General features: G+C 58.6%; 2 protein-coding genes across 9 annotated transcripts in view; one reads left to right on the forward strand and one right to left on the reverse strand.

Moving 5' to 3' along the window:
- The first annotated feature begins 4,387 nt into the window (after window positions 1-4,387).
- B9D1 (B9 domain containing 1) lies at window positions 4,388-12,937 on the forward strand. Of its 3 annotated transcripts, XM_077163456.1 has the most exons (8): window positions 4,390-4,576; window positions 5,576-5,716; window positions 5,971-6,039; window positions 8,121-8,232; window positions 10,066-10,210; window positions 11,109-11,171; window positions 12,364-12,431; window positions 12,705-12,937. In XM_077163456.1, exons 2-8 carry the CDS (start codon window positions 5,669-5,671, stop codon window positions 12,845-12,847), a joined length of 648 nt encoding a protein of 215 aa, XP_077019571.1. In that variant the 5' UTR covers window positions 4,390-4,576; window positions 5,576-5,668; the 3' UTR covers window positions 12,848-12,937. The 3 variants fall into 3 exon arrangements, with proteins under 3 accessions (XP_077019570.1, XP_077019571.1, XP_077019572.1); XM_077163455.1 differs by lacking the exon at window positions 5,576-5,716 and having other exon boundaries at window positions 4,388-4,576; XM_077163457.1 differs by lacking the exon at window positions 5,576-5,716 and having other exon boundaries at window positions 4,394-4,576; window positions 10,114-10,210.
- Window positions 12,938-16,598: 3,661 nt separating this feature from the next.
- The window catches only part of EPN2 (epsin 2), a 68,235-nt gene continuing 56,997 nt past the window's right edge, over window positions 16,599-27,836 (reverse strand). For 4 of the 6 annotated variants that reach the window (XM_077163449.1, XM_077163452.1, XM_077163451.1 and 1 more), the window contains exons 6-9: window positions 22,305-22,481; window positions 21,608-21,694; window positions 19,496-19,708; window positions 16,601-17,942 (exon numbers count right to left, since the gene is read on the reverse strand). In XM_077163449.1, coding sequence (XP_077019564.1) covers window positions 17,641-17,942; window positions 19,496-19,708; window positions 21,608-21,694; window positions 22,305-22,481 — 779 coding nt within the window. In that variant the 3' untranslated portion in view covers window positions 16,601-17,640. Of the gene's footprint in view, window positions 17,943-19,495; window positions 19,709-21,140; window positions 21,420-21,607; window positions 21,695-22,304; window positions 22,482-27,836 lie in introns of those variants that run through there. The other 2 variants (XM_077163454.1, XM_077163453.1) reach the window with 2 other exon arrangements.

The following is a 27,836-nucleotide window of genomic DNA, read 5'->3' on the forward strand; positions in this document are numbered from 1 at the left end:
CAGGGGCTCAGACAGATACCTGTACGCTAATGTGCGTGGCAGCATTATTCCCAATAGGCCAGAGGTGGAAAATCCCCAGGTGTCCTTTAGCAGGTGTGTGGAGAAATGAACCCTGGTGCCTCCCCATGGTGGCTGAACATCCAGCCGGCCACAGGAATGAGGCCCTGACACACTGCAATGTGGACCAACCTCCACGACATGATGTTGTGTGAACGGGCCAGACACAGCAGGGCAGCTATTGCAGGATTCCTATAGAAATATCTAGAATAAGCACATTCATGGAGACAGAACGTAGAGGTTCCCAGGGATTGGGAGGAGGGGAATAGGGAATTATTGCCTAATGGGTGCAGGGTTTCTGTTTGGGGTGATGAAAAGTTTCGGTAATGGATGGTGGTGATGGTGGCACAACATTGTGAGTTTAATTAATGCCCCTGAATTGTGCACTTAAAAATGTCAAATTTAGGGTGGATCACGGTGGCTCAGCAGGTAAGAATGCTTGCCTGCCAAGCCCGAGGACCCGGGTTCGATTCCCCATGCCTGCCCATGAAAAAAAAAAATGTCAGATTTCATTATGTATATATATTTCATTATACATCCCAGCCCAGGCAGATGGGTGACTTTACAGTGGAGCGAGGACACCCAGGCATCACCCTACCCCGACCCCACTGATGAACACGCAGAGCCCTGGAGCAGGGCAATGACTTGCCCAGGGTCACGTGGCATGTTAGAGACAGGCTAGGGATGGGAACCTCCGCTTTGGGCTCTGCCCCTGACCCCAGCTCCCTCCTGGGGACCTGTCAGTCTGCTGTGCTGCTGGAGTCTGGGGGCCCTGAATCTTCTGCACCCTCCCGCCCCGGCCCTCAGCTGAGAGCTGAGCTCTAGGCCTGGGGGCCCCCAGAGGGTCCCCAAGAAGCCCCCATCCCCTCATGCGTGCAGAGTAACAGGCATTTGGTAAGTGACTCCAAAGTATGCACCCTCCTCCAGGCCCCCCTGAGAGCTTCAAGTCCAGTCGGGGCCACCAGAAGACAGCACTGGTGTGGCAGGCCTGGGGCCAAGGGGCTGGGGGGCAGACAGCGTGGGGGTCAAAAACAGGGGTGCTTTACCCGGATGTCCATGTTCCATGGGACGCTTTGGGTCACAAGAGGTGGAAAGGGCATCCGAGGGAATAGCAGCTGCAAAGTCGAGGGAGTGGGGCAGCTGTCATGCCCGTCGGGAGCATGCTGGGGAGGGATCGCATGGCGGGGTGCAGGGGAGGCAGGGGGCAGTGGCAGGCGGAGCCGGAGGGACCATTGTGGGAGGCCTGTCCCCCTGGCACAGACCCCAGGGCAGATCTGAAAGCGAGGGCTCTGGCAGCTTCCTCTTCCCTGGGCCAGTTCCCTCTGGCCGGGTGCATGGGCCTCACGGGAGCCGATGGGAGGAAATTTGAGAGGTTAAATGTCCTGGGCTGCCAGCGAGAAGGCCAGACGCACCTGCACCCCCTCCAGAAATGTCGCCACTTCTTCTGTTGCTGCTACTGAGTAAAGAGCAGTGGGGAGGGGTCCTGGGCAGTAGAGGGAAAGGGCCCACCCCTTGAGGACTGAGCATCCAGATTTTCTTAAAATCAGTCACCCGGTCTTGGGTTAGATTAACAGGAGCACGGGGTCCAGGGCAGAGAAGGTGACAGGAAGTTGCAGGGAAGCTGTCTAAGTTGCAGGGATAGGGAAATGGCCTTTAAAATCCTGAGGGTGGGGCAGGCCACAGTGGCTCAGCAGGCAGAGTTCTTGCCTGCCATGCTGGGGACCTGGGTTTGATTCCTGGTGCCTGCCCATGCAAAACAAAACAAAAAAAATCCTGAGGGTAGGAGCTGGTTGAAGGCTCTTGTAAAGGGGACCCAGATGCCATAGGAATGATTGAGCTCCCTGTCTTGAGAGGAAAGCAAGCAGAGTTGATAATGAACTTCGGGACGAGAGGGAGAATTCTGCTTGGTAGAGGGTGGGCCTGTGAGCTGGTTTTTCTAGGAGCCCTGAGAGCCAAGGAGGGAAACCTGGTCAGAGTTCCCAAGACCTCTGGCCACGGTGCCTAAACCCCCTCCTCCACTCTCTACCACTCACCTCCCAGGGACCCTTCTTCCAAGAAGCACTCCAGGTTGCAAGCCATAGGGATCCAGGAATTATACAGGCAGGAGTGTATGCTCTGGGGTGCAGAGGGGGAGCATGGAGGCTCCAGTCCTGCTCTGTCCCCTCCTGCTGGGTGGCCCTGAGATGGTCAGTAAGCCAACCAGAGCTCCCACCTCCTTCTCTGCCGAGCCACACCTGCTGCCTGGAGGGGAGCTGGGCCTCCAGCAGTTTGCAGGCTCCATGGAAGCCTCGGGAGAGGGAGGCTGGGGAGGCGACCTGGGCTGGGAGGCCAGACACGAGGGTTTCCTTGGTTGAAATTCCCGGAGATTTTGACTAGGAAGGAGCCACTGCCCCCAAGTGGCCCTGGCAACAGAGGAAATGTGGGAGCAGGTACAGGCAGACCCCTCCTCCCACCCCAATCCTGTACAGCATCTGCCCAAGCCAGTGCCTTTCACCCCCTGCCCCGGGGTGGCCCGTGCCCCAGACCCCCCTCCCGCCCCCCTGAACTCCTGTGAACCCCTCACTCCACCCGCACCCTCCCAATGCCACCAGACTTCGATCGAGCTCAGCATGGCCACCCTCCCACCCACTCCCACTCCACCCTGAGGTCTCCCATTTCCCCAACATCCAAGACATGGGGCCAGCCTGCCCCTGCCCCTTGGGGAACCCCGCATGCTATGTCCTGTTGAAATGGGGGGCAGCCTTTTTCACAGCCAGGCTTTAAAGAACCGGTCACCCCCTGCTTATTCTGTAACCTCAAGCATTTTGCTACCAACATACTTCTGTGCAACACTCGGCCTGAAGAGCCATAAGAAGGAAAGAAGGGGGCGGTTTGTGGAGTTTGTAGGAATAAGCATGTTTTTTTTTTTATTACTATGATTTCTTTTATTAAAGAAGCTGTAGATTTACAGAAAATGCAGAGTTCCCATATACACCCACCTTATTATTAACATCTTGCTTCAGTGTAGTAATTTGTTACAACCCATGAAGGAACACTTGACTGTTGTCCTATTAACTACAGCCCCTGGCTTGGGGTGAGGGGGTGAGAACTGTGCTGCACAGGCCTAGGTTTGCTCGTTTAAATTTGTATTCTAGTGATTTTAAATGGCGAGAAACAGCGTGAGTGAGGGGTGTGACCAAGTGCCCTGGGGGAGAGGGGGCAGCTCCTGCCTTGTTTCTCCCAGAGGGGCCCCCAACCCATCCGGCCTCCCCGCAGCCTCTCCTGTCACATGTGAGCCCACAGCTCGCCTTCCCCCAAAAGATTTCTCTGCTCACCTGGTGGGGGGGGCTGTTTGGGTGGAGCTGGGCTGTGACCCCTCCCTCCCTCCCCTCTGGGGTGGTTGACAGCCCCCCCCCCATCGGCTCTCCAGCAGGCACTGGGTGCTAAAGGGGTGATGGCCTGGGCTCCCTGCTCCCACGGCCTCCCTGAAGTCTGTGCGCCTACGCCCACCTTCCTTTCCTGGATCCGGGAGGATGCCTGGATGCCAGTCTCGACCCACTGGCCCAGCAGCAACTTCGGGGCTGTCGTCCCGCTGCTGCCCCTGAGTGTCCACGTCAGCTCCCCAAGCTCTGAGTCCCAGCTGCCTTCCCTGCTGAATGGGGGGTTCTCTCACCCATTCATCAAGGAGTCTTCCTTGAGCACTTCCGACGTCGCCCAGTGGGGCTACACACCTGTCCTGGGGCGGGCTGGTCCGGAGGGGGGCAAGCGTCAGCCCCGACGCCGACGCGACAAACGTGCAGAACAAACCTCAGTGGGCGCGGAGGGCTCGAGGGCGCAGGGGACTCGGGGGCGCGGGGACCGCGGGGGGCGCAGGGGGCGCGGAGGGCGAGTGGTGCGCGGAGGGCTCGGGGGCTTGGGGGCGCGGGGGACGCGGGGACGCGGGGGACGCGGGTCCCCTGTCAGCAGAAGCCGGGGCCTTGTCCGAACGGCCTGCGGGCATCGGACAGCGCCTCGGTTTCCTCCGAGGAGCCTGGAGGGCCCCATTTGCTGGATGGGCTCGCGAGCTATCCCCAGGGCCCTGGCAGCCCCCCACCGTCCTGCGCGGTCCCCGCCGTCCTCCCCGCGGGCCACAGCGACGCCTCGCGGCCGAGGGCGCCCTCCTCCCCTCAGCGGCCAGCTCCGGGCGTGACTGCGCGGGGCTCCGGGCTCGTTCAGTTCCCTGCCTCCAGCGCCCACGCGCGCCGGACGGTCTCGGTTCGGGCCCGGAGACTCGCGCGGAAGCCCCGCCCCCAGGGCCCTGCAAGCCCCGCCCCTCCCCTAACGCCTGGGGACGGCGCACACGCAGTTGTTTTCGCGAAGGTCGTGCTGCCGAGAAGCGTGTCCTGTGCGGCACGCCGTCGGTTTCCAAGGCAACCCCAGCGCCTCCTAGCAACAGCGCGCTTGGCCCGGGTGGGTTCCCCGCGCCCCCAACCCCGCCATGGCGGCCGCGGTGCCCAGCGTCTTCCTACTCATGGTCAACGGGCAGGTGGAGAGCGCCCAGGTGAGCGGCCGTGGGCCCCGCCGCGGGCCGGCGCCCCTCTTCCCCCGGGCTCGGTGTGGACCCTGGCGGGCCGGGTCGCTCCCCTGAGACTCCCTCGGTGGCGCGCGGACGGAGCCGGCATGGGCTAGGCGGGGCACGAGCCGGGTGGAAACTGAGGCCTTGAGAAGCTGAGTCGTACCCAGGTCACACGCCTCGGACCCGAGTCGCCGAGGACCCGGCCCGGCGGGCGCACGGGGCCTCGTCCTCGCGACCCCGAGTCCAGGGCGCCCTCTGAACCCAGGTATCCTTGAGCTTGGGCTCGTAGGGCCGGATTCAGGTCATAGGACCCAGCGATGGTGACCGGGGCCTAGAATGTACCAGGGAGGGTGTGTCAGACAGAATGCTTATCCCCCGACACTTTATAAAGACATTTATTGTTGTAAAGAAGTGAAAGCCAACGTGCACCAAGTACGTGCCGAACACTTCTCATTTAATCCGCACAACCACCCTTGGAGGTACACCCCCACTTCACAGACGGGCACACCTGCCCGGGGGACTGGCAGAGCTGGGATTTGAACCCGTCTTTCCGACTAAAACAGCTCTGCTACAACCTTTCAGGAGGTTGGAGATAGCGTTTATTATTGTATTATTGTGAGGATTAAATGATCTGGTTTAGGCAAAGCTCTGCCAGGGCCTGACACTTAGTGGGTGGCTCCTATCTTCCCCAGTTTTGTCAGGGAAGTTTCTATCTTAGGTCTGCCCTCTCCACCTCTCCCTTGGCCTAGTGCCCAGGACTTTCTCCCTGCCCCCACCTTCTCGTGTTCTATCCCATTAGGGGGCTCTCAGCTGGCCTGGGCCACATGTGTCTGAGAACTCAGACTCCTGCCCCCCTTGCCCTTTCTCTCCCTTTTCTTAGGCCCCTCCCATTCTCCAGGCCCTCTCGTGCTTCCTGTGGCCTTCCTCGTTCTTACACCTTTCGCTTTGGTACCAGTCCCTCCCACCTTTCCTGTGCCATTGCAGGGGTCAGACCTGTTCACAGTCTACTAGGATTGACAGACAGATATGTGCTATCAGTGCTGTGATGGAGGAAAGCACAGATGCTGAAGCGGCCAAATGGCGGTCCTTCAACCAGCCGGCGAGCTGGGGCAGGCCTCCCAAAGGGTGAGATTTGAAGGATAAGCAGGGATTTGCCAGGACTGGGAAAAGCATGTCACACAGGAAGCAGAGCCTGAGCAAAAGTCCAGGGGCTGCAGCAGCCTGGGATTCTCAGGGTCCCACTTCTCAGCCCCAGCTGTCGCCCAGGCCCCGCATCAGGTACCTCCTGTGCAGAACTCCTCTTGGCTGCACCTGGCTCGCTGCTGTCTGTCTGAGCCCGAACTCTCGGAGACAGAGCCTGTGTGTGCTTGTTTCCACAGTTCCCGGAGTATGACGACCTCTACTGCAAGTACTGCTTTGTGTATGGCCAGGACTGGGCCCCCACGGCGGTAAGCTGGACTCCTGGTCCTCCCTCATGGCGTCTATCACGCCCTTCCCCGCCCGGTTCAGAGCCAATGGAGAGGTGAATCCACAGTTTGGAGGGGAACCTCAACAGGAGTTTGTTCCTGGTAGGGCTGGAGTGGAGAATGCAGCCATGGTTGGGTGGACTGTCACTTCATCCTGCAGGCTGCCCTCACCCGTGTGCACGGTCATAGCAGCAAGGAGGAGCGTGTGTGCAGGCAGCAGGCCGGCCCCAGAGAGCCCACATGGGGCCAGTTGTGACACTGCGGGCCAGTCCCCCCATTGTGTGGCATCTCCTCGGCCACGGGGACAACTTCTGAGAGTAGGAAGGCAGCCAAGAGCTTTCTTTCCAAGATTTCCCAGAACAGTCTGTCTCTAGGCTGCTTGGGCAGTTGAGGAAATGAAGGGCCAACTTGTTAACCCCCGAGCCCCAGTTTCTTCATCTGTACAACTGAGGTAATAGTGCTCGTCTTCCGTCCACTTCTTCCTTGGGTGGCAATTTACTGAGAGCCTTCTGGGTGCTGGGGAGACAGTGGTGAACAAAACAGATAAGAGTCCCTGTCTTCCCAGAGTGCACATTCTTATGGCAGAGAGACAGACAATAATAGTAAACGTTCTCGCCTGTCAGCTAGCAATAGGTGCTGAGGGGAAAGATAAATTGGGAAGGGGTATGAAGGAAAAGAGGGAGGTTGGCCTCTCCATCCGGTAGTCATGGAGGGGCTCACAGATAAGGTAACTTCTGAATAAAGAAGGAAGGGAAGGAACAAGCCACGTGGAAGTGTATGGAGATAACCTTCCAGAAAGAGGGAGCAGAAAGTGCAAAGGTCCTGAGACAGGAGTGGACCTGGCATGTTGAAGGAACAGCAGGGAAGTTGTGCAGCCAGTGAGCAGAGTGAGGGAGCAGGGAACTTGAAGGCGAGGCAGAGTAGTGGTAGAGGGGCGGGTTTCATAGGGCTTTGAGGTCAAAATGCGACCCTGTTCTTTACCCGGTGACGTGAAACCCAAACCCCATCTGAGCACTGGGAACCAAGAGCAAACATGGGGTCTGACTTCTCTTTTAAAGTGATCCCTCTGGCTTCTGGGTTGAGAACAGGCTGTGTTACAGGGGAACAGGGACGACAGCAGGGAGACCAAGCTGATGGTTACAGAAACACCGATGTGGGTGGCAGTGGGAGTGGGGAGGGCGGTGGGATTTTGAATGTATTTTTAAGGCAGAACCAGCAGGTTTTCCTTTTGGCCTCGCTGTGGGGTACAAGAAAAAGGGGAGTTGAGAATGATGCCAAGGTGTTTAGCCCCAGCACCTGGCAGCAGAGAGTTGCAATTAAGTAGAAGGCTGGGGGTTAAGCCAGCTTGGGGGAAGTAGCCAGGGCTCAGCCTGGCGCATGAGAAGGTTGAGATGCCAGTTAGGTCTCCACCCGGTGCTGGGAGATGGCAGTGGGAGACGAGGAGGGTCAGGCTGGATGTGAAAGTGGGTGGCAGCATGTGGACCACATTAAAGCTGGGTTCCTGCCCGAGATCGCCAAGGGCAGTAAGAGGAGGGGACCAGACCCCGCGGAGGCCCCACCCCACTACCCATGAGGGTGGAACCGGCCAGAGAGGTGAGCCTGGGCTGTCCCGTGAGCTGGAAAGACCCGGACCCGTGTGCTGGCCTGGAAACCAAGGCAAGGAGGAGCAGAGTGTGATCCGTGGGCTCAAGTGCTGCTGGGGGGACAAGCAGTGAGGCCAGAGGAAGCCCTTGGGTGTGGCCACATTGGCGTTTCTGGGGATGCGCTGGTCAGATCGAGATGAGGCGGAAGAGTGACAAGTTGGTGGTGCCGTTGCTTTCGGGAGGCCAGAGGGGTCAGCTTCCCAAGGCTGTCCAGCTCCTGTGAGACAGGACAGGAAAGGAGCATGGCCCCGTCTGCCCTGCACAGGCACAGGGACAGGGTGGGTGGCCGGGGGTGACCCCAGCATTGTGTCCTTGTCCTTTCAGGGTCTGGAGGAGGGCATCTCGTAGATCAATCCAAGGCGCAGGGACAGGGCGGGTGGCCCGGGGGCGGACCCTAGCATTGTGCCCTTGTCCATTCAGGGTTTAGAGGAGGGCATCTCGCAGATCACATCTAAGAGCCAGGACGTGCGGCGAGTGCTCGTGTGGAACTTCCCCATCGACGTCACCTTCAAAAGCACCAATCCCTACGGCTGTGAGTCTGCGGGAGGGGCCGCGGCCACGGGGGCCAGGGCTTCCAGGCAGCAGCCCCACAGCAGCCCCTGCCTCACTGTGCCTTCCTAGCCTGTCAGTGAACTCTTAAACCAACTTTGGGCAGTGCCCTCGGGTGCCCTGGCCCTTATCTGTGGCCTCTTCCTTATCCCTAACCCCACCCCAGCTCAGCCACAGAAAGCACAGTTGGCCTTCTGGAAGTTCAGCTGGGACCAGGTCTGCCACCTCTGAAACTCCTGCACCTGGTGGGCCGAGGGCAGACCCCTGTGCCCCAGGCTTCTCCTGCAAGTGTCCCTTGGTTTCCCCTTCTGAGCCTTCGTTCGTGCTGTTCCCCCACCCAGGACGCCCTTCCCATGTCTTACCCTGACCTTCTACAATCCCCCCCTTGTTACACTGTTATCTTCCTCTCTTGTCCGGTGCATCTCACCCACTCTAGCCCCTCCCTCTCACCTAACAAGCACCTCCTGTGTGCAGAGCCTGCGGCTGGGTGCAGAGGGGCTGTGAGCACTTTCCTGACGTGGCCTTCTCTGAGCGCCATAGCCACCAGAACCCTGGTGGATGAATTGCTCCCCCTTTCCCATGTGAGGAAGTTGAGCCTTAAATTAGGGAAGCCCCTTGCTTTTCAGCTTACTCCTAGTGGCTGAGTCTGGATTTGAATTGGGGGTCCATCTGATTTCACAGTCCAAGCCTTTTGGCTGTGCTTGGCTTGGGCCCAGGCTGCCTGGGGTGCAGAGGGCCTGGGGCAGGGGGACCTCCAGGCAGTGCCTTGATAGCTTCCCGGAACGGTGCACTTGGCAGGGGACCAGCCCTCCTGCTGAGTACAGCCAAAAAGCTGGCCAAAATATTAAAGGAAAAAAACAAGCTAGCAAAGTAGTGAAAGATTTCCCAGGCCGAGGTCCTGGAGAAAAACAGAAACCCAGAGAAGTGGTCTCCAGTAGGTCCCTTCTCCCTGGGTGTCTTTGGCAGCCTCTCTGGACTAGGTGCGTGAAGTCTGGTACCCAGAGCCTTCCTAGGGGACAGGCGGGGGGTATTGGAAATCCCCTGCAGCTTGTTGCTGGGCCATCCAGAAGGGATAGACGGAAGTAGACCAGCCCCCCCAGGGATGGCCACCCAGCTCCTAATCATTGCAAGCCCCTGCCTTTTGACTTGACTCCTAGATTGTCAGAGCCCGAGGCAGCGGGCCAAAGCAAGTAAGAAACGTCTCTGGAGAAGGAGCCCCTCCTGGACCTCAGACTGGGGCTCTCACTTTCCCGGTACTATGGCTGGCACCGAACTGGAGAAGCAAGGCGTGCCACACCGTCTGTACCGAGACCCCGAGGAGAAAGCCCCTGTGTTAGCGCTGGAATGAACGATGCGATTCCGGCACAGCAGACGAGGGATGTTGTAGAACTGGAGCAAGTAAATAATGCGATGAGTCCTCTCCGGGGCACCGTGCCTGCAGAGAGCAGGTGTCGCTGTTAGTGTAGTCAGGGACGACCCTGCGGGAGCTGTGCTTCCTCTGACCTCCCCAGCCAGCCCCTCTGTCCCCGCGGTGCCTCTGAGTGCTCATCTCCGACCCGGCAGCCTCTGTCAGGAAGCCTGTGGGCTGCCTTTTTGCAGCGGGGTGTCTGGGGCCAGGCACCTGGTACCCAGCTGAGCACAGGTGGCCTTGCCAGGGTTGCCTGGGGCGGGGGTGCTAGGGGCCGGCCTGACAGCGGTGGGCTGTGGAGCCAGGGTCGCTACTCAGCAGGTCTTGGTCACCTGCCCCCCTGGGGGCCCTGCCTAGCAGAGGCCCTGGTGAGAGGGGGTCCCCACACCTGCTCCTCTGCCCTGTCAGGCCCCCTGGCATTCCCCCACCTGCTGACCCTGCTCTGGCCTTCCCAAGGGCCCCAGATTGTGCTCAGCGTGTACGGACCAGACGTGTTCGGGAACGACGTGGTTCGAGGCTATGGCGCAGTGCATGTGCCCTTCTCACCTGGCCGGTAGGTCCCCACCTCGCCCTGGACTGTGGCCTTAGTCCCCAGGGGAGGAGGAGATGGGATCACAGGACCCCCAGAAGCCCCGGGCTGACCTGAGAGGCTGGGCCAGCACAGGGAGCTCACGGGCACCTCGGGTGCTGCGTTCACATACTCCCTGACTGCCTCCATCCATTGTCCTCCTCGATGCTCGGGACCCCCATGGGGGCCTCTTCCATGACCACCTCTGCAGGGTGGCTGAGGACATAGGAGGGCCAGACCCGAGATGGAGGGGACGGGGGTCACGATACAGACCTGGGGCCAGGGGCCCAGGCCTTAAAGGCTGATGGCCTTGGCTGGCGGCACTGGAGGAAGCAGGAGGAGCCGGCATGCTGGGAGCATCTGGGAGGGTCGTTGCTGAGACAGAAAATGCAGGACTTGGAGGGGAAGGGGACATAGCAGGGAGGTCAGAGAGGCCGTCGGGGTGTGGTGTGGGGAGAGCCCAGGCCGAGGGCTGGGCACGGAGCAGGTGACCATGGCTGGGGGGCAGGGCATCGCCAGGTGCTTCCTGCAGGAGGGACATCCACACAGGGCCTCAGAGGTGGCAGAGGATCTAGACTTTCAGAGGAAGGCCGGGCCTTCCTGTGGGGCCCAGTGTCCGTGCGTCCAGGGTTTGTGTTCAGCCTCAGCAGCATCCTCCTGCCCTTTGAAAGAAATCGAGTCTCCCTCTGGCCTCTGCCCTCTGTGAGGCTGTCGCCAGCACCCAGCCCAGTAGAGTGGGCTTTGAGGGTGGTGCTTGGACTCCCCCAGGCCCCTGGTCTGTGAGGGGTCAGCTTGCGCTCCCCCCAAGGCTCAGGAAGTCCCATTGCGTTTCTGTCCCCCGCTGTTCAGTGAGCCCCATTTGCCTGTGGAACCTTTGTTGTAGGCACAAAAGGACCATCCCCATGTTTGTCCCGGAATCCACGTCTAAACTGCAGAAGTTCACCAGGTGGGTTTTCTGCCGTGATCCGGGCCCACCTCCCCTGGGGAATCGGGGCAGGGAAGGGTGCCGGCACGTTCCACCCCTCACCCTGTGCCAGGCCTTCCAGCAGCTTCCGTCCCAGGGACAGAGGGCAGTGGGCCCTGACCTCACCCTACTACCCCTCGCAGCACACCCTCCTGAGGTTGTACTTGAGCCTGTTAATGGCTCTGTGCCCTGCCCCGGCCTCCTGACGTCACGGTGGCGCAGGGCCCGAGGGAGGAGCCGCCGGAGCCATCGTGCCCGTTACCCGCGGCTCCCCAGCCCCAACTCCTTGCTGGGGTGCTTGTTCCACGTCAGCTGTGCTGGGGAGGTGCTGCTCTCCCCACTTCACCGCCGGGTCCTACACCTTTAGGGACCCCAAGGAAACCCCAGTCTTTGGCAGTTAAGCCCTATTATTTTCTCTGTTTTATCGGTGAAGAGTCCGAGGCCCAGCTGGGGTGGCTCGGGAAGAGGGTGGTACTGGAGCAGGGGCCAGAGCCTAGGGAGGGGCAGCGCAGGCTTCACAGCGGCTTGTGCGGAGGCCCCGGGGTAAGGATGAGCGGGGAGGTGGCTGTGGTCTGGTCCCTTCCTGGGTGCCCTGCCCCCCAGGCCCTCCTGTCCCTCTGTGGCTGTGGGTCAGGATGTCACTGGGAGGGGACGGCTGCTGGGGGCTGTCTGGCAGGGCAGCGGTGCCACAGTGGTGCTGGCAGGCGCCCAGGGCTCGGGGGGCGCTCAGGGGTCCAAGCCCACAGCTGCCTGACTCACCCAGCCGGGAATAGTGCACTGGTTTGTTTCCGGCTGGCGTGGGTGTGTCGGAGGTGCGGCTGCTGCCCCGGACGGACGGATGGACGGACATGCTCCAGCCCTCGGGGCCCTGTTCCTGGGCAGGGTGGGAGAGCCTCACACACCTGACCCCAGCGCCTCCTCCGCCCCAGCTGCTGACAGCACCGCTCACCAGAAAGGAGGGGGCAGGGCTCCACTCCCTGTGACCACACAGCCCCCCACCCTGTCGGAGCCCAGAGAGATAGTGGGTGCCAGAGGCTTTGCCTGTGGTCTGGCCCCTGGGGTGGGGAAGAGGGCAGGGAAGCTGGCTCCTGACCGGGGGCGGCCACGTCAGTACCTGAGGGAGGAACCGGGGGGGTGCCTGGGCCCTGCCCACCCCAATCTCCTGTCTCCCCAGCTGGTTCATGGGACGGCGGCCTGAGTTCACAGACCCCAAGGTGGTTGCTCAGGGAGAAGGCCGCGAAGGTAAGGCCTGCTGCCCCCCACGCCGAGGCAGGCAGGAGCTGGGAGGGCAGAGGGGACCCCAGGGGCCTGGGAGCCCCCACGTCGCCTTGTAGCCTGGGCCTGCTGGAGGCCGGGCCTCTGGAAGGGGTGCCAGGCTGAGCCCAGAGGATTGTCCCCGCCCATCCCCGTGGCAGCCCCGGTGCCCCCCAGCGGGCCCCACCTGCCCTCCCCCCATCTCACAGAAGGAACCAGGAGGCCGAAGGTGGGGCCTGACACCTTGTTCTCTGCCCACAGTGACCCGTGTCCGCTCCCAGGGCTTCGTCACCCTGCTGTTCAACGTGGTGACCAAAGACCTGCGCAAGCTGGGCTACGACGCTGGGCCCGCGGACACAGCTGGTGCCTTGGGGCCCAGCCCTGCGGGGGGCACCCTCCCCTGAGGCCCACGGCCACCACACACCCCCACCCGGCGCAAGTGCCGCCGTGGGGAGAGGGTCTCGTGTAATAAAGGGCCACGTTTGCACCTGTTACACCTGTAACCCCCTACCCCCTCGTGCTCACCCCAGCCCTGTGGTCCCTGCAGCCCAGAGGAGCGGGAGTGGGCTTCCAGCTGCCCGGCGCCAGTGGTGATGGAGCCCAGCAGCCACTCAGCTGGGACCTTCTACGGCTACCCCCACCCGCCGCCCCTGAAGAGACACTGGCGCTCAAGGCCACTTGGCCGTGCTGGGCACTCGCCGCACCAGGCTCCTTGGCGGGAAAGAGAGGTCCTGGTGGTGGCGGGGCCGAGCACGTCCCATGGACGTTTGCCCCAAGTGCCCCGCCTGGCTCTCTGCTTTGCTGCCCAGCAGAAGGGCTGGAAACCTCTGCCCCGAGGCACCTTCCTCTCAGCCCCCCCCGCAGCTCTAGGGGACACCTCGGTGTAGGGCAGCACCTGTGCCCGGGACCCCATTTTCTCCGGCTTCCTCAGGGACGTGGCACCCACAGTTCTCCCAGCCCTCCCACACCCCGTGGCCCCTCTATGGGACCGTCACACGGACACCAACAGGCCCCACCTGAGCCCCTCTAGGCGCTGCCCCCTTTCTCTCCAGCCTGGGGCCCTGGAGAAAAATGTCCGAGGGAGGCCCCCCGAGAGAAGCACCAGAGTGTGACCAGGGTCCCCCAGAGCTTTGGCTTCCAGGGTCCCGCAGCTGCTGGGTGTCTCCTGCACTCTGCTTCTGCGCGTGGGGGTGGCACGGGGGCCCTGCAGCTGCTCCTTTACTTAGGGCTCCTGGGGCTCGGGGGAGCAAGTGACGCATCCCTTTAGTCGTGGCCACACCTGGCTTGGGGGTGATGGGGAGCGCCACCTGGGACTCGAGGGGTCCTCTTTGGACATCTGTCTCCCTTGGGAGAGGGGCAGTGGTCTCTGGGTGGGAAACGTGATCAGAGAGACCCCCAGAGCACAAAGGAAGTGTCTGAAAGCAAGTGGGGGTGCAGCCTGTACCCCCCAGTCTCTGCTTCTTGTGCCCTCCCAGGGTGTGTTGAAGATGGCACGTCACTGGGCGTAGGTGCCTGGGTCCCCGAGTCCCTGCTGGGACAGCTGTCTGGCCGGCCCTCAGACGTTGAGAAATAAGCTTTTATGGGTTGAGCCACTGACACAGGGAGGTTTGCTACTGCAGCACAAGTGCACAAGGCCTGCTGCTGCGCCTGCCCGCTGCCATCGCTCAGCTGAGTGGCACCCCTGGCCGCCAGCTCCCCCTTCTCCAGACTCTGGCGAACTCTCCCAGGCCTTCCCTGAGACCCCTGCCCCAAGTCTTCCTGGCAGGGCTTAGGCTGCAGTTTCTGGCTCCTGGAAGGACCTTGGGGACACCGCGTATTGAGCAGAGGAACACCCGGATTTGCAGGGTGCTCCCAGGGGGTGCAGCTGGCCTTGTGCCCAGTCCTGGCCCTCCCTCCAACTCTTCTTGGGTCCTCTCCAACAACCCTTCCATGGCAGTCCCTGCCCCTGCTACATCCCTACCTCACCTTTGCCTTACATTCTTCTACAATTTGAGTACTTCTCCCAGCCCCGCCTGAAAATAGTTTCCATGCCTCAGCTGCTGCCCCTCCTCTGATCACTGCTTCAGGCCTTTTGTATCAGTCAGCTGTGGTCACAAGGAAGCTGCATAACAGACAATCCCAGGACAGTGGCTTATGCTACTGTTCCTTCTTATGGATCTGCAGGCTGGTGGCTCTATGCCACATGCTCACTCTGGAGTCTTGGCTGGAGCAGCAGCAGCTCCCCGAGGTGAAGCACTTCAAAGAAAAGCGTCTGAAGATGCATCCCTGGAGCTGGTGCATTGCCGCTTCTGTCTCACCGAAAACAAGTCACATGGCCCAGCTCAACACTGAGGGCTGAGCAACACACTCAGCCAGCAATGGGCCCTGGTGAGGGCGTGGTGCAGGAAGGAGTATTGGATTGTGGCCAGGAATTCAAGCTACCCCGTTCCCCGTGTGGACCGCCTGGTCAGGACACCATCCCACTAGGGACAGGAGTCCCCCCAGGGCTGCTGGACCTCTGCTCCCCACCTCCTTTCTGACCCTCCACCCTGAACTCCAGGGTCTCACGGACCTCCAGTTGGTGGCCTCATGAACCCCAGCCCCCACTGGCTTCTGGGCTAGAATCCATGCCAGGGAGAGCAGCTGCCCAGCTCGAACCCTCTACCCACCCTCCTGCCTCAGGCCTGGTGAAGATGGGGGTGGGGGAAGGACACAGCCAGAAACTGCAGTGTGCTACAAACAACCAGTTATGTTTGTACAGCAGACGAGTGTCAGGTCAGCACAAGTTCAGAAATAGCCACTGGCCCCTGGGACTGCGAAAACCTCCCAGGTGCACCCTTCCCCCAGGTGCATTCCTAGTATATACCCGCCCCCGAGCAACCCCCTTCCCCAGTGCATCCCTCTCTAAGTGCACCTTTTCCAGGTGCACTCCTCCCCAAGTGAACCCCTCCCCCAGGTGCATCACACCCCAGGTGAAGCCCTCCAGATGCATCCCTCCTCAGGTGAACTCTCCCTCCAGATGCATCTTTCCCCAGGTGCACCCCTCCTCAAGTGCAGCCTTCCTCAGCGAACCCCTACATCTGGTACATCCCTCCAGGTGCAGCCCCCCTGCCAGGTGCAGTCCCCCAAGCTGGGAAGCAGGGCACCGCCTGGTCATCCATCCCCTCGGGCCCTGCGGCTCCAGTGCTGTGGGGGACCAGCCGGCAGCGCTCGGGGTCTCAAGGTCAGGCCAGCAGGAACTCTTTTCACTTACAAAGAACCACGCATCCCAAGTCATTAAGTGTGGTCTGTGGGGCCATAAGGCTGGTTTGGCCCTTGCCATTTTGAAGGATGCGCCTTCCTGGGGGCGTCTGCCTGCTGAGCCCTGCTGCGGCCCGCACCCTCCCCATGCACCCCCCAGGCAGGGAGAGCACCACCCACTCTCCTGAATTAACTGAGCGGATGGACCTCGGGGCGCGCCTGGGGAAAAGCAGGGCCGGCGGGAGTGGGCAAGATGTGCCTGTGGAGCCCACCTGCTCTCGGGGGGCCGGACAGGCCGCCTTGGGGCCAACACGGCGAGTTCTCCTAAGGAGAAAAGGCCAGTGGCCTGCATGAGTTTCACACCGGAGCCAGCATGTCCTCTTGCTGGGCCAGAAGCCGTTTCTGACCCTCTACCATGTGCAGTGCCCGAGGTCAGAGGTCACAGAAGCGGAGCGGGCAAAGGGGTCTCGCACCTGTCCCGAGGGGCTGCGAGGTGGCCGCTGCGGCTGAGCCGGTCCCAGGGCGGGTGGAGCAGAGGAGTCATTGTGAAACGGGGCCGGTCCCCACCAGGCATTCAGGGGATTCCGCTCCCCGGCGAGCAGCTTTCATGGGGTTTCATTTGTGCCTTGCCACTTTCTTAATATAGCAGACATGGGGGCAGGAGCGGGCGAGGAAGCAGGACGATGGAAAAGGAGGTCATATTAAGGCACATTGGTGGAAAACCTGTCCTCCTGCATGAGGATTTTTTTCTTTCTCTCTAAAGTGAGAGTGACTGTTTCCAGGTCCATGCCATGCGCACGGGGCTAGAGGGCGGATGCCGGGGCCAGCCTGGGGACGGCCCCCAGGGCCCAGGGCATGGAGTTACCCCTGCCCCCGTCACCCCCCTCCCCCCGCCTGCACCCAGAGACAGAGGAGACCATACACATGCAAGTGAAAGCTATTTCTTCCATTTCACATTTCCATGATAAACAGAAGTCCTTGTTAATCTGTGTGTGCCGTTAATTAAAAAAAAATGGAATTAGTTGATAAAAATGGGTGCGTCACATTCATACATTAGCTGCTCCTTCTCTAGTTTTCAAGGCGCTGCAAGATCAGTGAGAAGGAGAGTCCTCGCAAGGTCTAGCCCAAAGGCTGAAAATCAGCTGACATGGTAATTCACCAAACAGAAGGAAAAGGCAACTGCAGGCAGGAGTTTTTGTTGCTGTTGTATTTTTTTTTAATAAACATCTTTTATGTGTAATTAAATTTCCATTTTTTTCTTATAAAGTCACAAGAATTTGCTTTTGTTTGTCCATAAGGCATTTTTTTCTATCATCCAAATGTCTCTTCCTTTTTAAATTTTCTTAGAGTTAAAACCATAAATAAGAATTTAAACCACTAAAATGACACGTGCCAATATCTTAATTCAGCCAGACCTGGTAAATTCTATCAAAACTAGACAGCTAAATAAGAACCACATTATAAAAATATTAGCCAAAAAAAGACTATTAGGTAATTCTGCAAACTCAAATATGAAACTGTACTAAACAAATGTGCAAACGGATACAAGCATCCAGCCATGTGGAGGGTTATGCTCGGATTAGTCTTAAAGCTCGCTCTAGTGGGTTTAATTCAGGACTAGTCCCTCGGCGGTCGGGTTTCCTTGCGTCCACTCCAGAGGAAGAGGGAGTGTGTGCGGCCGCTGCCCAGGAAGGTCCGCGTGGAGGGGAGTGGCCCCGGCGTCCTCCCCGGGACTGGGGCAGGGCCAGGGCCAGCTGGGGGTGGCCCTGCTGAGACTGACCTCCTTGTCCTGGGGCCGCTGAGCCGGGACCCCTGCTGCCCGGGGCAGGGTGGGCCGGAGGGTAGCCCTTCCACAGGGAGCCGGGGTGCATGCCTGCCGCCCCCACTCCTCCGGACACTGTTCCACAAAACCAGAGTCCCTGTTGCTGTCCCCACACAGCCTGTCCGGGCACCCGGGGGACGGCCCCAGGCCTGGGCACTAGAGGAGGAAAGGGTTGGTTGTGCCGCTGGCCTGAGCTGGTGGGGGGATGGTCGTGCTGCCCACCACGTTTGCTGCTGCAGGGCCCAGCGGTGTCAGGGCTGAGCTGCTGCCACCCAGGGGTGCGGCCACGGGGGCCATGGAGGTCACAGAAGTCACAGAGGCTGCGGTCACGGGCTCCATTCCCGGGCCAGGCCCGAAGGATGCACCCAGGCCGAGGACGGGGCTGCCCCGCAGCTGGTTCAGTGTCAGCGGCTGGGGCTGGTTCACCTGGAAGGGGTTGACAGGGGCCGCGGCAGAGCCTGGGGAGAGAGCAGGGGGCAGCAGTCAGAGGGTCAGCCAGGCTGGGGCCACGGGGAACAGAGACGGCGGCACCCTGCCTGAGGGTCCTCGCAGGCGCTCAGAGCCCCCAAGGCTGAGTGGGAGCATGGGTCTCCCCTGGAATAGAGGAGACCACAGCAGGGGAAAGCCAGATGCTTGTCCAGGGTCCCAGGGGTGGCACCTGGTGGTGGCACCAGGGTCCCGGGGGTGGCTCCCCCAGCACTGGCTGGACCCTCCCTGACTCGGATGCATAGCCTTGGGGGCCTGGGAGGGAGCAGGGAGAGCGAGGGACGACAGCACACTGCATCCCAGAACCCGCCTACAGGTATAACGAAGGCACTGAGAAGTCCCACTGTAAAGGCGCTGTTTCAGCCTCATCTGAACTCTTGTTTCAAGAATTTATATCACGTCAGAAAGCCTTTCCCCCATGGAGCAAAATATCACTTAATATTCTGTCAAAAAACACAGGAGCTGCTGGACAGGTCACAGGCAAGCACGGCCCCTGCTGACAAAGCCTCCCACCAAGAGGCACCCTGGGCAGCCACCCCCAGAGTGACGCTGCTACTTCTTGAACCCCTGGGGTGGTGGGCTGCTTCTGGGTGGCCTGGAGAGTGGCCCTGGGGGCCTGGCTGGGCACCCCAAACGTCCTCCACCTTGGCCACCCCCAGGGGACGTGCAGCCGGCAAGCCTGCCCAAGACCTCATGAGCCACCGTCCCCTGTAAGGTCCTCGTCTCGGGGCCAGAGTTAAGGCTGGGTCCCCTCAAAGTGATGCCTTCCTGCCCCTGAGGAGCCCAAAGCCTTGCTGGGAATCTGAGGAAAGGGCCACCTGAGCTGGGTAGTGAAGGCTGAGTAAGAGTTTTCTGCTGGAGGAGGACGGGGCGGGGAGCACATTCCGGGCAGAGGGAACAGAACGTGCAAAGACCTGAAGTTGAAGGAAGGGTCTCAGCACATTTAGGGAACACTGGGGAGCTTGACATAGCCCTGGATAGATCACCAAAGTAAGGATCTGGGGGCTTATCCTACAGCCAACCAGTCCTGAGGAGTACAGAGCAGCGAGAGGGAGGATGGGTTGGGGTCGGGGAGCAGAGCTCCAAGCCTGAGCAATGCAAACTACGACACCAGGGCTGAAGCAAATGGTGGGTCATGCTCAAGGGCTAAGTTACACCCCCCAGAAATGGGGGACGTGGGACAGCAAAAATCGGAGCCTCCTCTCTCTCCTCCAGCCCCCCTCCCCCTCCCCCAGGACTGGCATGCAAGGGTCTCCCCAGCCTGGCCTCAGCTCTGGGCCCTCAGCTGTGAGAAGACTGTGCTCTCCACCCAGCCATGCCCGCCCCGGCCTGCAGAGCGGCTTCCCTAAGCCCTGGTAGTGGGGGCAGGCCAGGTCACAGCTGTGGAGCTTTCCCAGCCAAGGTCGGCAGCCTGAACTCCCAGAGGAAGAGCCGCTGCACAGGCTGGGCGGGTCAGCACCCAGAGACCTGCCACAAGCCCGCTCTCAGGACAGGCCACGGCAGAACGGCCCTGGCAGGTGTGTACCTGGGGCCAGAAAGGGGTTGAGAGACGGGGCAGGTGGGGCCGGCTTGGTCACCAGCGAGTCCAGGTTCACCAGCGCTGCATTGGGACCCAGGAAGGACTCGGGCGTCTTCCGGGCACTGCTGGGCTTGCCTGAGGTGACAGCCAGGGGCTGAGACTCGAAGGGGTCAGGGCTGGTGGCTCCGTGGTTGGGGGAAGGCAGCGCGGCCATGGACTCTGCAAGACAAAGGCATGCCGGTAGCATGAGCTGGAGGGTGGGGGCTGAGACATGGCAGCAAACCCGCCAACCCCTTCTCATCCAGATCCAGCAACAGGCACCCCCGGACCCCGTCCCCGGGGAGCTTGGCTGGGGACCCCTGCATGGAGACGGGGATGTTCATTGCAGGCTGTGTGCAGCAGTCCCAGGCTGGGGACCGCCAGCCGGCCACAGGGACAGCTAGACCAGCCACACGCCAGGCAGCCACCAGGACGCAGCTGCAGGAGGACACTGCACAGAGAGGGAAGGCTGGATCAAAGTATCAAGTAGGAATAAAAAAAAGAAGACGCACAGCACAATCCTCCAAAAATAGGAATACAGTTTGGGCTGGTGGCAAGGCATGGGCAATTTACAATTTTTAAAAATGTTCCATATTTTCTGATGTTTCCACAATGAACATGAATTTCTTGATAGGTAGAAAGCAACGAAATGATTATTAAAATATACATGCCGAGATAAGCTGGTGGGTGCGTGACTGCTTTGCCGGATGTAACATGGCAACGGGCAGAGAGGTCCTTAAAAATGGTCACACTCTGCACTCGGTAGCACCACGCCCAGGAGTCTGGCCTACGGAAATGATCAGATGTGAACTGGGTTTAAACACAAAGGTGCTCACTGTGGCATTATTCACAGCAGCAGAACGTAAAGTCAACCTGAGGTGTCCTCCGCCGGGTCGATGGCTGTACAGATCAGTGTCAAAAGCCACAACAAGAGATTGCTACATAATCATGAAAGGTTTTCCCAGAAGCTGTTTAACGTCACGGGAAAAGGTGCTCATGGGGTCCCCTGACAAGGGGGTGGGAGCAGGACTGCGCCTGGCAGCATGAGCCGAGCCACAGGGAAGGACAGCATATGGGGGCTCGGAACAAACACTGGAAGCAAACACAGGAGCTGAATGTAGGGTCGGGTGACAGGTGATTTTTATTTCCTGCCGTAAACTTTGCCGTGTGTTCCAGGTTTGCTACGACAAGAACACTCCTGTGCTTGGGAATACGGCGTGTTCAAGTCCAGGCAGGCGGGGAACAGATGGCGATGGCCAAGGGCAAGGACAGGTTAGGTTGGACTTCGGTGCAGAGGAGGCACAGGAAATCTTGGAGTTGTTTTTTTTGAATGCAGCAAAAAAAAAAAAAAAAAAAAACCAAGGCCCTGAGAAGCAGCACGCCCTCCAAGCCACCTGGGCCAGGCCCCCTGGACTGGCGAGAGGCTAGGGGGCTGGCAGGGGGCTGGGCTGAGCGTACCTTAGACCAGGGCCCAGCCAGGCCTGCAGCTGCAGCTGAGAGAGCAAAAAGAGAGGGGAGAGGTGGGGAGGGGGAGGAGGAGAAGCCGAGGGAGGAGAGACACGAGGGAAGCAGAGGTTGGTGCGTGTGGCTGGGGGTACGGCTGGCACCAGCCCGCGAGGTGGACAGGAGGTGGTCAGGCCCGCTCCCAGCCCGCGAGGTGCACTGGAAGGGATGCCCTGATTGCCCACCCTTCCAGGCCGGGGTCAGCGGGGAGGAGGCCCTGGGCCCCCTGGGCAGGACCGGGGCAGGGGCTGGGGGGCGCTAAAGCGGAGCAGGGCCTGCACACCTGCAGAAAGGAGGCCTCTCGGGTGAAGGGGTGGAAGCTGATGCAGTGGCGAGTCCGGCCGGGCTGGGGGGCCTCTGCAGCTCCCGTCCAGGTCCCATCCAGGACCTGGTGACATGCCGCTGGGGAGAGGTGCCTGAAGCAGGCACCCCAGGCCCGCCAAGAAGGTTCAGGGAAACCAGGCGCAGGCGGAGGCTGGTGGCAGGACGGGGCCGGTCTCAAGCAGACCCCCATCTCTGCCACAGCTGAGCTGGCCCAGCACACGGGGACACGGAAGCCCGAGCACCTCTACCCACCTGCTTTCCTCGAAGCTCGGAGGTTGTCGAACTCGGAAAAGTCGTCTTTAATGGAGCCGTTCAGGTTACTGAAGAGATCAAAGGACCCTGGGACACGGGGGTAGGATTCAGGGATGGTCAGTCCTGACCCACAGCCGGGGGCAGGCCACCAAGAGGGCTTTCTCCCCACATCTGGGGGGGGTAGAGCTGAGCCCTGCCTCACCCAGGGGGCCCAGGCCACGATGTGGGATGCTCTCCTGCCCCTGCGCCCACCAAGGCCCCCACACCGAGGGAGATGCTGATGCCGGGGCGGGGATGGGGCATCTGAACAGGGTCTGGGGCTCGCACAGGGCAAGACGGGAGCCCCCGGGAGAAGAGCCCCGGCCAGGGCCGCCCCTCTCCAGCCACAGCCTGTGTGGGGCACTGGGCACACCAAGGGCATTGGGCACACACACCGAGGGCACCGGGCACACACACCGAGGGCACAGGGCACACACACCGAGGGCAGTGGACACACACACCAAGGGCAGTGGGCACACACACCGAGGGCACTGGACACACACACCGAGGGCAGTGGGCTTGCCACCATACCAGCCGCTGTCATGCAGAAGTGCTAAGGGGGGGCCGCAGGTGGGGTGCAGCCGGGTCCAGGGCCAGAGCCAGGAGGTGGGGGGCTGCGGGTGCAAAGGGGCTCCTGGGCTGGCGGGGGGCATCTCACCAGAGGTGGACACAGGCTTGGCAGCCGAGGCGGAGCCCCAGGCATCGGAAGTTGCTCTCCCGGCCCCGGGGACAGGCTGTGGCGGAGCTGCCCAGGGGTCTGAGCTCTTGGGTGCGGGGCGCACGCTAGCTCCAGAGGTGACGCCCCAGGGATCCACGGGCGTGGCGGGCTTGGCTCCTGCGGGAAGGGTGGGCAGCGCTGGGAGGCACCCTCAGGGCAGGCAGGGCATGTGGGCCGCTGCGGCCTGTGCCCCCGCGTTGGGAGGGGGCCCACAAAGGGGCGGCGAGGCTCAGGGAGGGCCCCGTGCCAGCTGAGCATAGCCAGAGCCCATGGCGGGGTGCCTCCACCCTGGGGAGCACCTGGGCCAGCCACAGCCCCTCACTAAGGGGCAGAGAGGAGCTGGCCGCAGGGACACCCTTCCCGGCTCATGCCATGCTGGGGTCCCGCCAAGAGCTGCCCACACAGCCCCCTCCGCGGCGGCCCTGATGCAGCCTCACCTGCCCCACAGATGCAGCACACCCTCACCCGCCCAGCCTTGCCTGGGGACCCCCGCGAAGCCTCCGGCCACCTGCATGTCCTCTCCGCATGGCGCCAGTGGCTTCTGTTTTCCAACAGAACTGTCAAGACGGTGAAGGGGCGCGGGGTCAAGGGTCACAAGCGCCCGCAGACCTCCCGCCCAGGTGAAGTGGCAAAACGCTCCAGTTTCCACAGCGCAATGGACTCGGGGAGCAATGGGCACTTTTCCTTTAAGAACAGAAATGAAGGTCCCTCAAGGCACCTAGCGTGGTGGAGACGTCCCCCACCGTCTGCGCAGCCCCCACTCCACGCACGCTTGTTTCTGCATGAACGCACTGCATGGTCCCTGTTTCCCACGGAGCGCACGACAGTGTGTGACCACGACACTGTGACAATAGTGTGACCACGACAGTGTGACCACCATGACAGTGTGTGACCACCATGACAGTGTGACCACGACAGTATGACCACAACAGTGTGACCATGACAGTGTGACCACCATGACAGTATGTGAATGCAACAGTGTGTGACCACGACAGCATGTGACTGCTACAACAGTGTGACCATGACAGCGTGGCCACGACAGCGTGTGACCGCCACGACAGCATGACCACTGCTGTTGCCGGGAGGGCAGTGGAAGGCCCACGCATGGCAAACTATGCTAGCCACCCCCTTGCTTCCAGTTTCACCGCACGGGAGGCTGCCCTGAGACAATATACTGGTTGGTGGCCCCTCGTTCCTCAACTTTGTAGACATGGCCACACGTGCTCTGTGTCTCGTGACGGGTCTTTTACTCCACGTTTCACGCTGGAGACGCATGGGTACCAAGATAGAGCTGGAATTGCTCACTTTCCTGCCATCTAGTGCCCAGTCTATGACAAAACCCCAACTGGCTCTTCCGACGAAGGACACAGCGTGTTTCCGGGTCTGGTGCACGCCTTGTGCATGTCTGGGGGCCACAGATGCCCCTCTCCAAAGGACCTGCACCAACTGTGCTCCTGCTGCACTGGGGAAAGTCCTGCTGCTCCAGGAATAGCTAGGAACTTGGCACTTTTCATGCTATCTTTTTACATTTTCATTTTCTATTCATTTACGGTTATAAAAACTATTTTTGTATATTGATTTTTTGTATTTAACAATCTCGCCAAACTGTTAATTCTAATAACTGTAACTGATTCTAATGATTAATTTTAAGATGACTTCTAATAACTTACCTGTAGAAGTTTTTTGATTTTCTATGAACATACTCATATTGCCTGTAGACAATGATTGTGCAGTGTCCTCTTTTCCAATTGCTGAGCTTTTCTTTTTCTTGTCATACTGCACTGGCTTGACCACCAGATTACAACGTTAAGCCAGCACACTGATGGCGGGTATGTTTGCCTCACTCTCATCTGAAAGGAACTGTTTCCAATATTTTGCAATTAAGAATAATGTTAGCAATGGGCTTTTAAAATTTTTTCTTTTAAGAAGCCCTTTATCAGGTTACAGAAGTTCTGCTGTATTCCAAGTTTGTGAAAAACTTTGTCATAAATGGCCAATGACCTTTAACGACGTGGGTCTTTATTGAGGCAGACGAGCTTCCACTTTTAACAGGCTGAGGTGTGTACGGACCCGCGTGACCTGGTCCCCACGGACGCCGTCTCGATGCGGTGCGTCTCTCCTCTGCGCGCCCACTTTGGGATTTTTGCATCTACATTCGTAACTCAGACTGGCCTGAACTTTCCACTTCATACCGCCCTGTTCTCTTCTGGGTTTGCCGTCACAGTTACACCAGCCTCATAGAACGAGGAGGGGTATCACCTATCCTCTGAGGGTGTCTGTCTAAAAGCAGAACTCATTATTTTTTGAACAGAACTTGCCAGATATACCCACTGGGTGGATTTTTGTGGTGGTGGAAGGGGGATTTTTAAGTTCTGGCTCAATTTCTTTCATGATTATAGGAGCATTTCTATTTATAGGTTTTCAATTGTTCTTCAGTCAGCTTTGCTAAGTTTTGAATTTATATATCCATTTTATCAGAGTTTTCAAATTTCCAAGCATAGAGTTGATCCTATAGCCTCTTAACTCCAGGTTAAACCATGGCATCATCCGAGTCATGTTTGCTGTTTTGTTCCAAATAGATTTTGCCTTTCCTCTTAATTTTTTTTTACATGGGCAGGCACCGGGAAATGAACCCGGGACTCCGGCATGGCAGGCGAGAACTCTGCCACTGAGCCACCACTGCACCAATCCCTCCTGATTTTTTAGATTAATTTCGCAAATCTGTTTTCTTATTGGTTTCAGTCACCAACTTTTGCCTCTTTGGATACTGTTATGTGTTTGTGCCTTGATTCATTAATTTCTGTTCTTATCCTTATCATCTTCTTCCTCCTACTTTACCTGGGGGTAACACGATGCTAACTTCTTATGCTGGTTCACTCATTTTCAGCCTTTCTTCTTTACAAGTGTAAACACTGAAGGTTATAAATTTCTTTACTACTGTTTCAGTGGGCCTACAAGTTCTGATCAGGAAAGATTCATATTACTCAGTTACAAATAGTTCATAATTCCAATATAATTTATTCAATTCGAGAATTTAGAAGTATTTTTAATATTTCAAGTGTATGAAGCCTTCCTATTTTGTTGTTTTTGATATTAATGAGTATTTTGTGGTCAGAAAACGTGATCTTACGATCATAATTTTTACAAAATTTCTTGGGGCCAACTTTCTTTATAACATGTGAATGATTTTCCTAATAACCTGTGAATGATTCTGCATGTGCTTGGAAAGAATGCGTGGCTCTCCAACTGTTGGGAACAATGAATTCACAAGCTTGCAATTTTGTGCTGCTCAAGTTTCCTTATATTCCTATTAATTTTAATATTTTCCCTCCTATTTTCCATCTCCTACGTTCTTCATTCCTTTCTGAAGATCTGAGTTTCCATCTGGTTTTCTTTCCTTCAGCCTAAAGAACTTCCTTTGGCATTTCTTACACTGCATGTGGGCTGGCCACAAACCTTCATAATTTCACCTTCATTCTTGAAGAATACCTTCATTGAATAGAGAATCCTGAAGGGTGGCGGTCAGTTTTGTTTCAACACTTAAAAATGTCTTTATTTCACCGTCATTCTTGGAAAAAAGATTTTTAAAGGAACAGAATTCTACATTGGAGTTTTTTTTCTTTCAGCACACTGAAGCTTTCATCCCACAGTCTCCCGTTGGCTGAGACGTTGGCTGTCAGTTGCTGCTGTCCCTCTGCAATGGACAGCCTCTTCTCTGCAGCTGTCGTTAAGGTGCCCTCACTCTCAGGTTCTCCGCAGTTTCCTGAAGGTGTCCCTAGGCAGGGAGTTCTCGGGGTCATCTTGCTCATGAGATTCACTTGGCATGCTGGGTCTAAGAATTCGCATCTCTCCGTACTTCTTGAAATCCTTTAGCCAGTAATTTTTCAAACAGTAATTCTTCTCGACTTCCAAACAGAAATGTGTCTGGCTCCCCTGTTTGGCCTTTTATGTCTCTCAGTCTTGCTATACTGTCCTTCTCTGTCTCTGAGCTGAAACCTGGGTAAATACTGGCATCTACCTGCACAATGCTGACTCTCAGCTCTGCTCTTCTCATCTGCTGTTTGTTGTGGCCGCTGAACCTCTAATGCTGATTGCCGTGCCCTCACTGCAGGTTCTGATCCTTCAGGTCTCCGAGCCCTAGTGGGTGTGCTCCAGCCGCCCTTATGCACACTTGAGCATGGGAACTGTTGTCACCGCCAGCCCTAACTCTCAAGTCTGCAGCCTTCTCCCACGCTCCGTTGTTTCTCCTGGCTCTCAGCGTGTTGTGTTTTGTGTGTGTGCGTGTGCATGTGTTCTTTTTTGTACATTTTTTCTGAGCTGCTCCTTGCCCTCAGCAGTTTAGTTTGAAGCGTCTTTGAGGCGTAGGTTAAAACGGTGCTTCCTCCAAACACGAGTCTGCAGCCGCACCTGCCAGTCAGGCTACTCCAGCCCAGGACAGCCCGGGTTCCGCGCTCGGCTCAAGGCATTCGGCGTGGCGAGCCCACCTGGCTACGAATCATCAGGGCCAGTGTCTGCCTTGCTACCTGAGACCCAAGCTTCCTGCGGCCCCTTCTGGGCACAGCCCCAGTGAGGTCCCCTCCACGAGTCCGGAGGAGCCTCTATGCAGGCCAGCTCTGCACCGCGGCTTTCAGGCTTCAACGGTGCTCTGTTTTCTCCAGTAGGGTGATTCGGGGTGTCTTGTCTGCCGTGTGGCAGGAACAAAAGTGTCCTAGTGGGATTTTTACCATGACCTTCTTCACGTCTTTTCTGGAACATGGGGGTATAACCAGGGGTGGGAAAAGGAAGGCAGGCATGATTCCATTCACATGAAACGCCAGGACGGGCAAATCCAGAGTCGGAGGGCACAGCAGGGTCTGCCAGGGGCTGGGGAACAATGGGCATGGGATTTCATTTTGGGGTGATGGAAGTGTTCTGGAATTAAATAATGGTGATGGTTGTACAACATTGTGTATCTAATAAAAACCACTGAATTGCTCACTTTGAAAGGGCTGAAATGGTACACTTTGTGTTATGTGAAGTTTGTCTCAATTCAAAAAACAGCCATACAATGAGAGCCGGGGCACCTGCGCTGGCACCCCTGGAGGCCCCTCCTGCTGCCCGGCCTTGCCGCGTGATCAGGGCACCTGGCAGGGAGTCCCGGCCAGCTCACCTCTGAGGGCCGCAGCCCAGCAAGCCCAGCTCCAACAGAGGCCACAGCTCTGCACCCGGCCCCATGGCACAACTCGCTCATGTAACCACATATGTACTTTCGTCTTTCCTGCCTGGGTGACATGAAAAAACAAGTGTCCTGCCCACTGCCGCGGCCCGGCCCTGACTCGGCAGAACTCAATCAACCCCCCTGACTGCTCATCTGGCACCTGCTTGTCCTCACTGAGGCCTGTCTGTCCAGCACTGCACTCAGCGTTACAAAAGAACCGCCTTCTCTATCCTGAGCAACTTCCTATCCGTTACATGACTTAAGGGGATACAGAA

This window comes from Tamandua tetradactyla, chromosome 6 (assembly GCF_023851605.1).
Source record: "Tamandua tetradactyla isolate mTamTet1 chromosome 6, mTamTet1.pri, whole genome shotgun sequence".
In the NCBI taxonomy this organism is placed as follows: Eukaryota; Metazoa; Chordata; class Mammalia; order Pilosa; family Myrmecophagidae; genus Tamandua; species Tamandua tetradactyla.

Excerpts from the sequence above, each read along its gene's own strand:
- B9D1 (XM_077163455.1), top strand. The coding sequence starts at position 4,514 with ATGGCGGCCGCGGTGCCCAGCGTCTTCCTACTCATGGTCAACGGGCAG. Across the intron at positions 8,233-10,065 it reads AAGCACCAATCCCTACGGCT|GCCCCCTGGCATTCCCCCAC; the intron begins GTGAGTCTGCGG and ends CTGCCCTGTCAG. Across the intron at positions 11,172-12,363 it reads AAACTGCAGAAGTTCACCAG|CTGGTTCATGGGACGGCGGC; the intron begins GTGGGTTTTCTG and ends CTGTCTCCCCAG.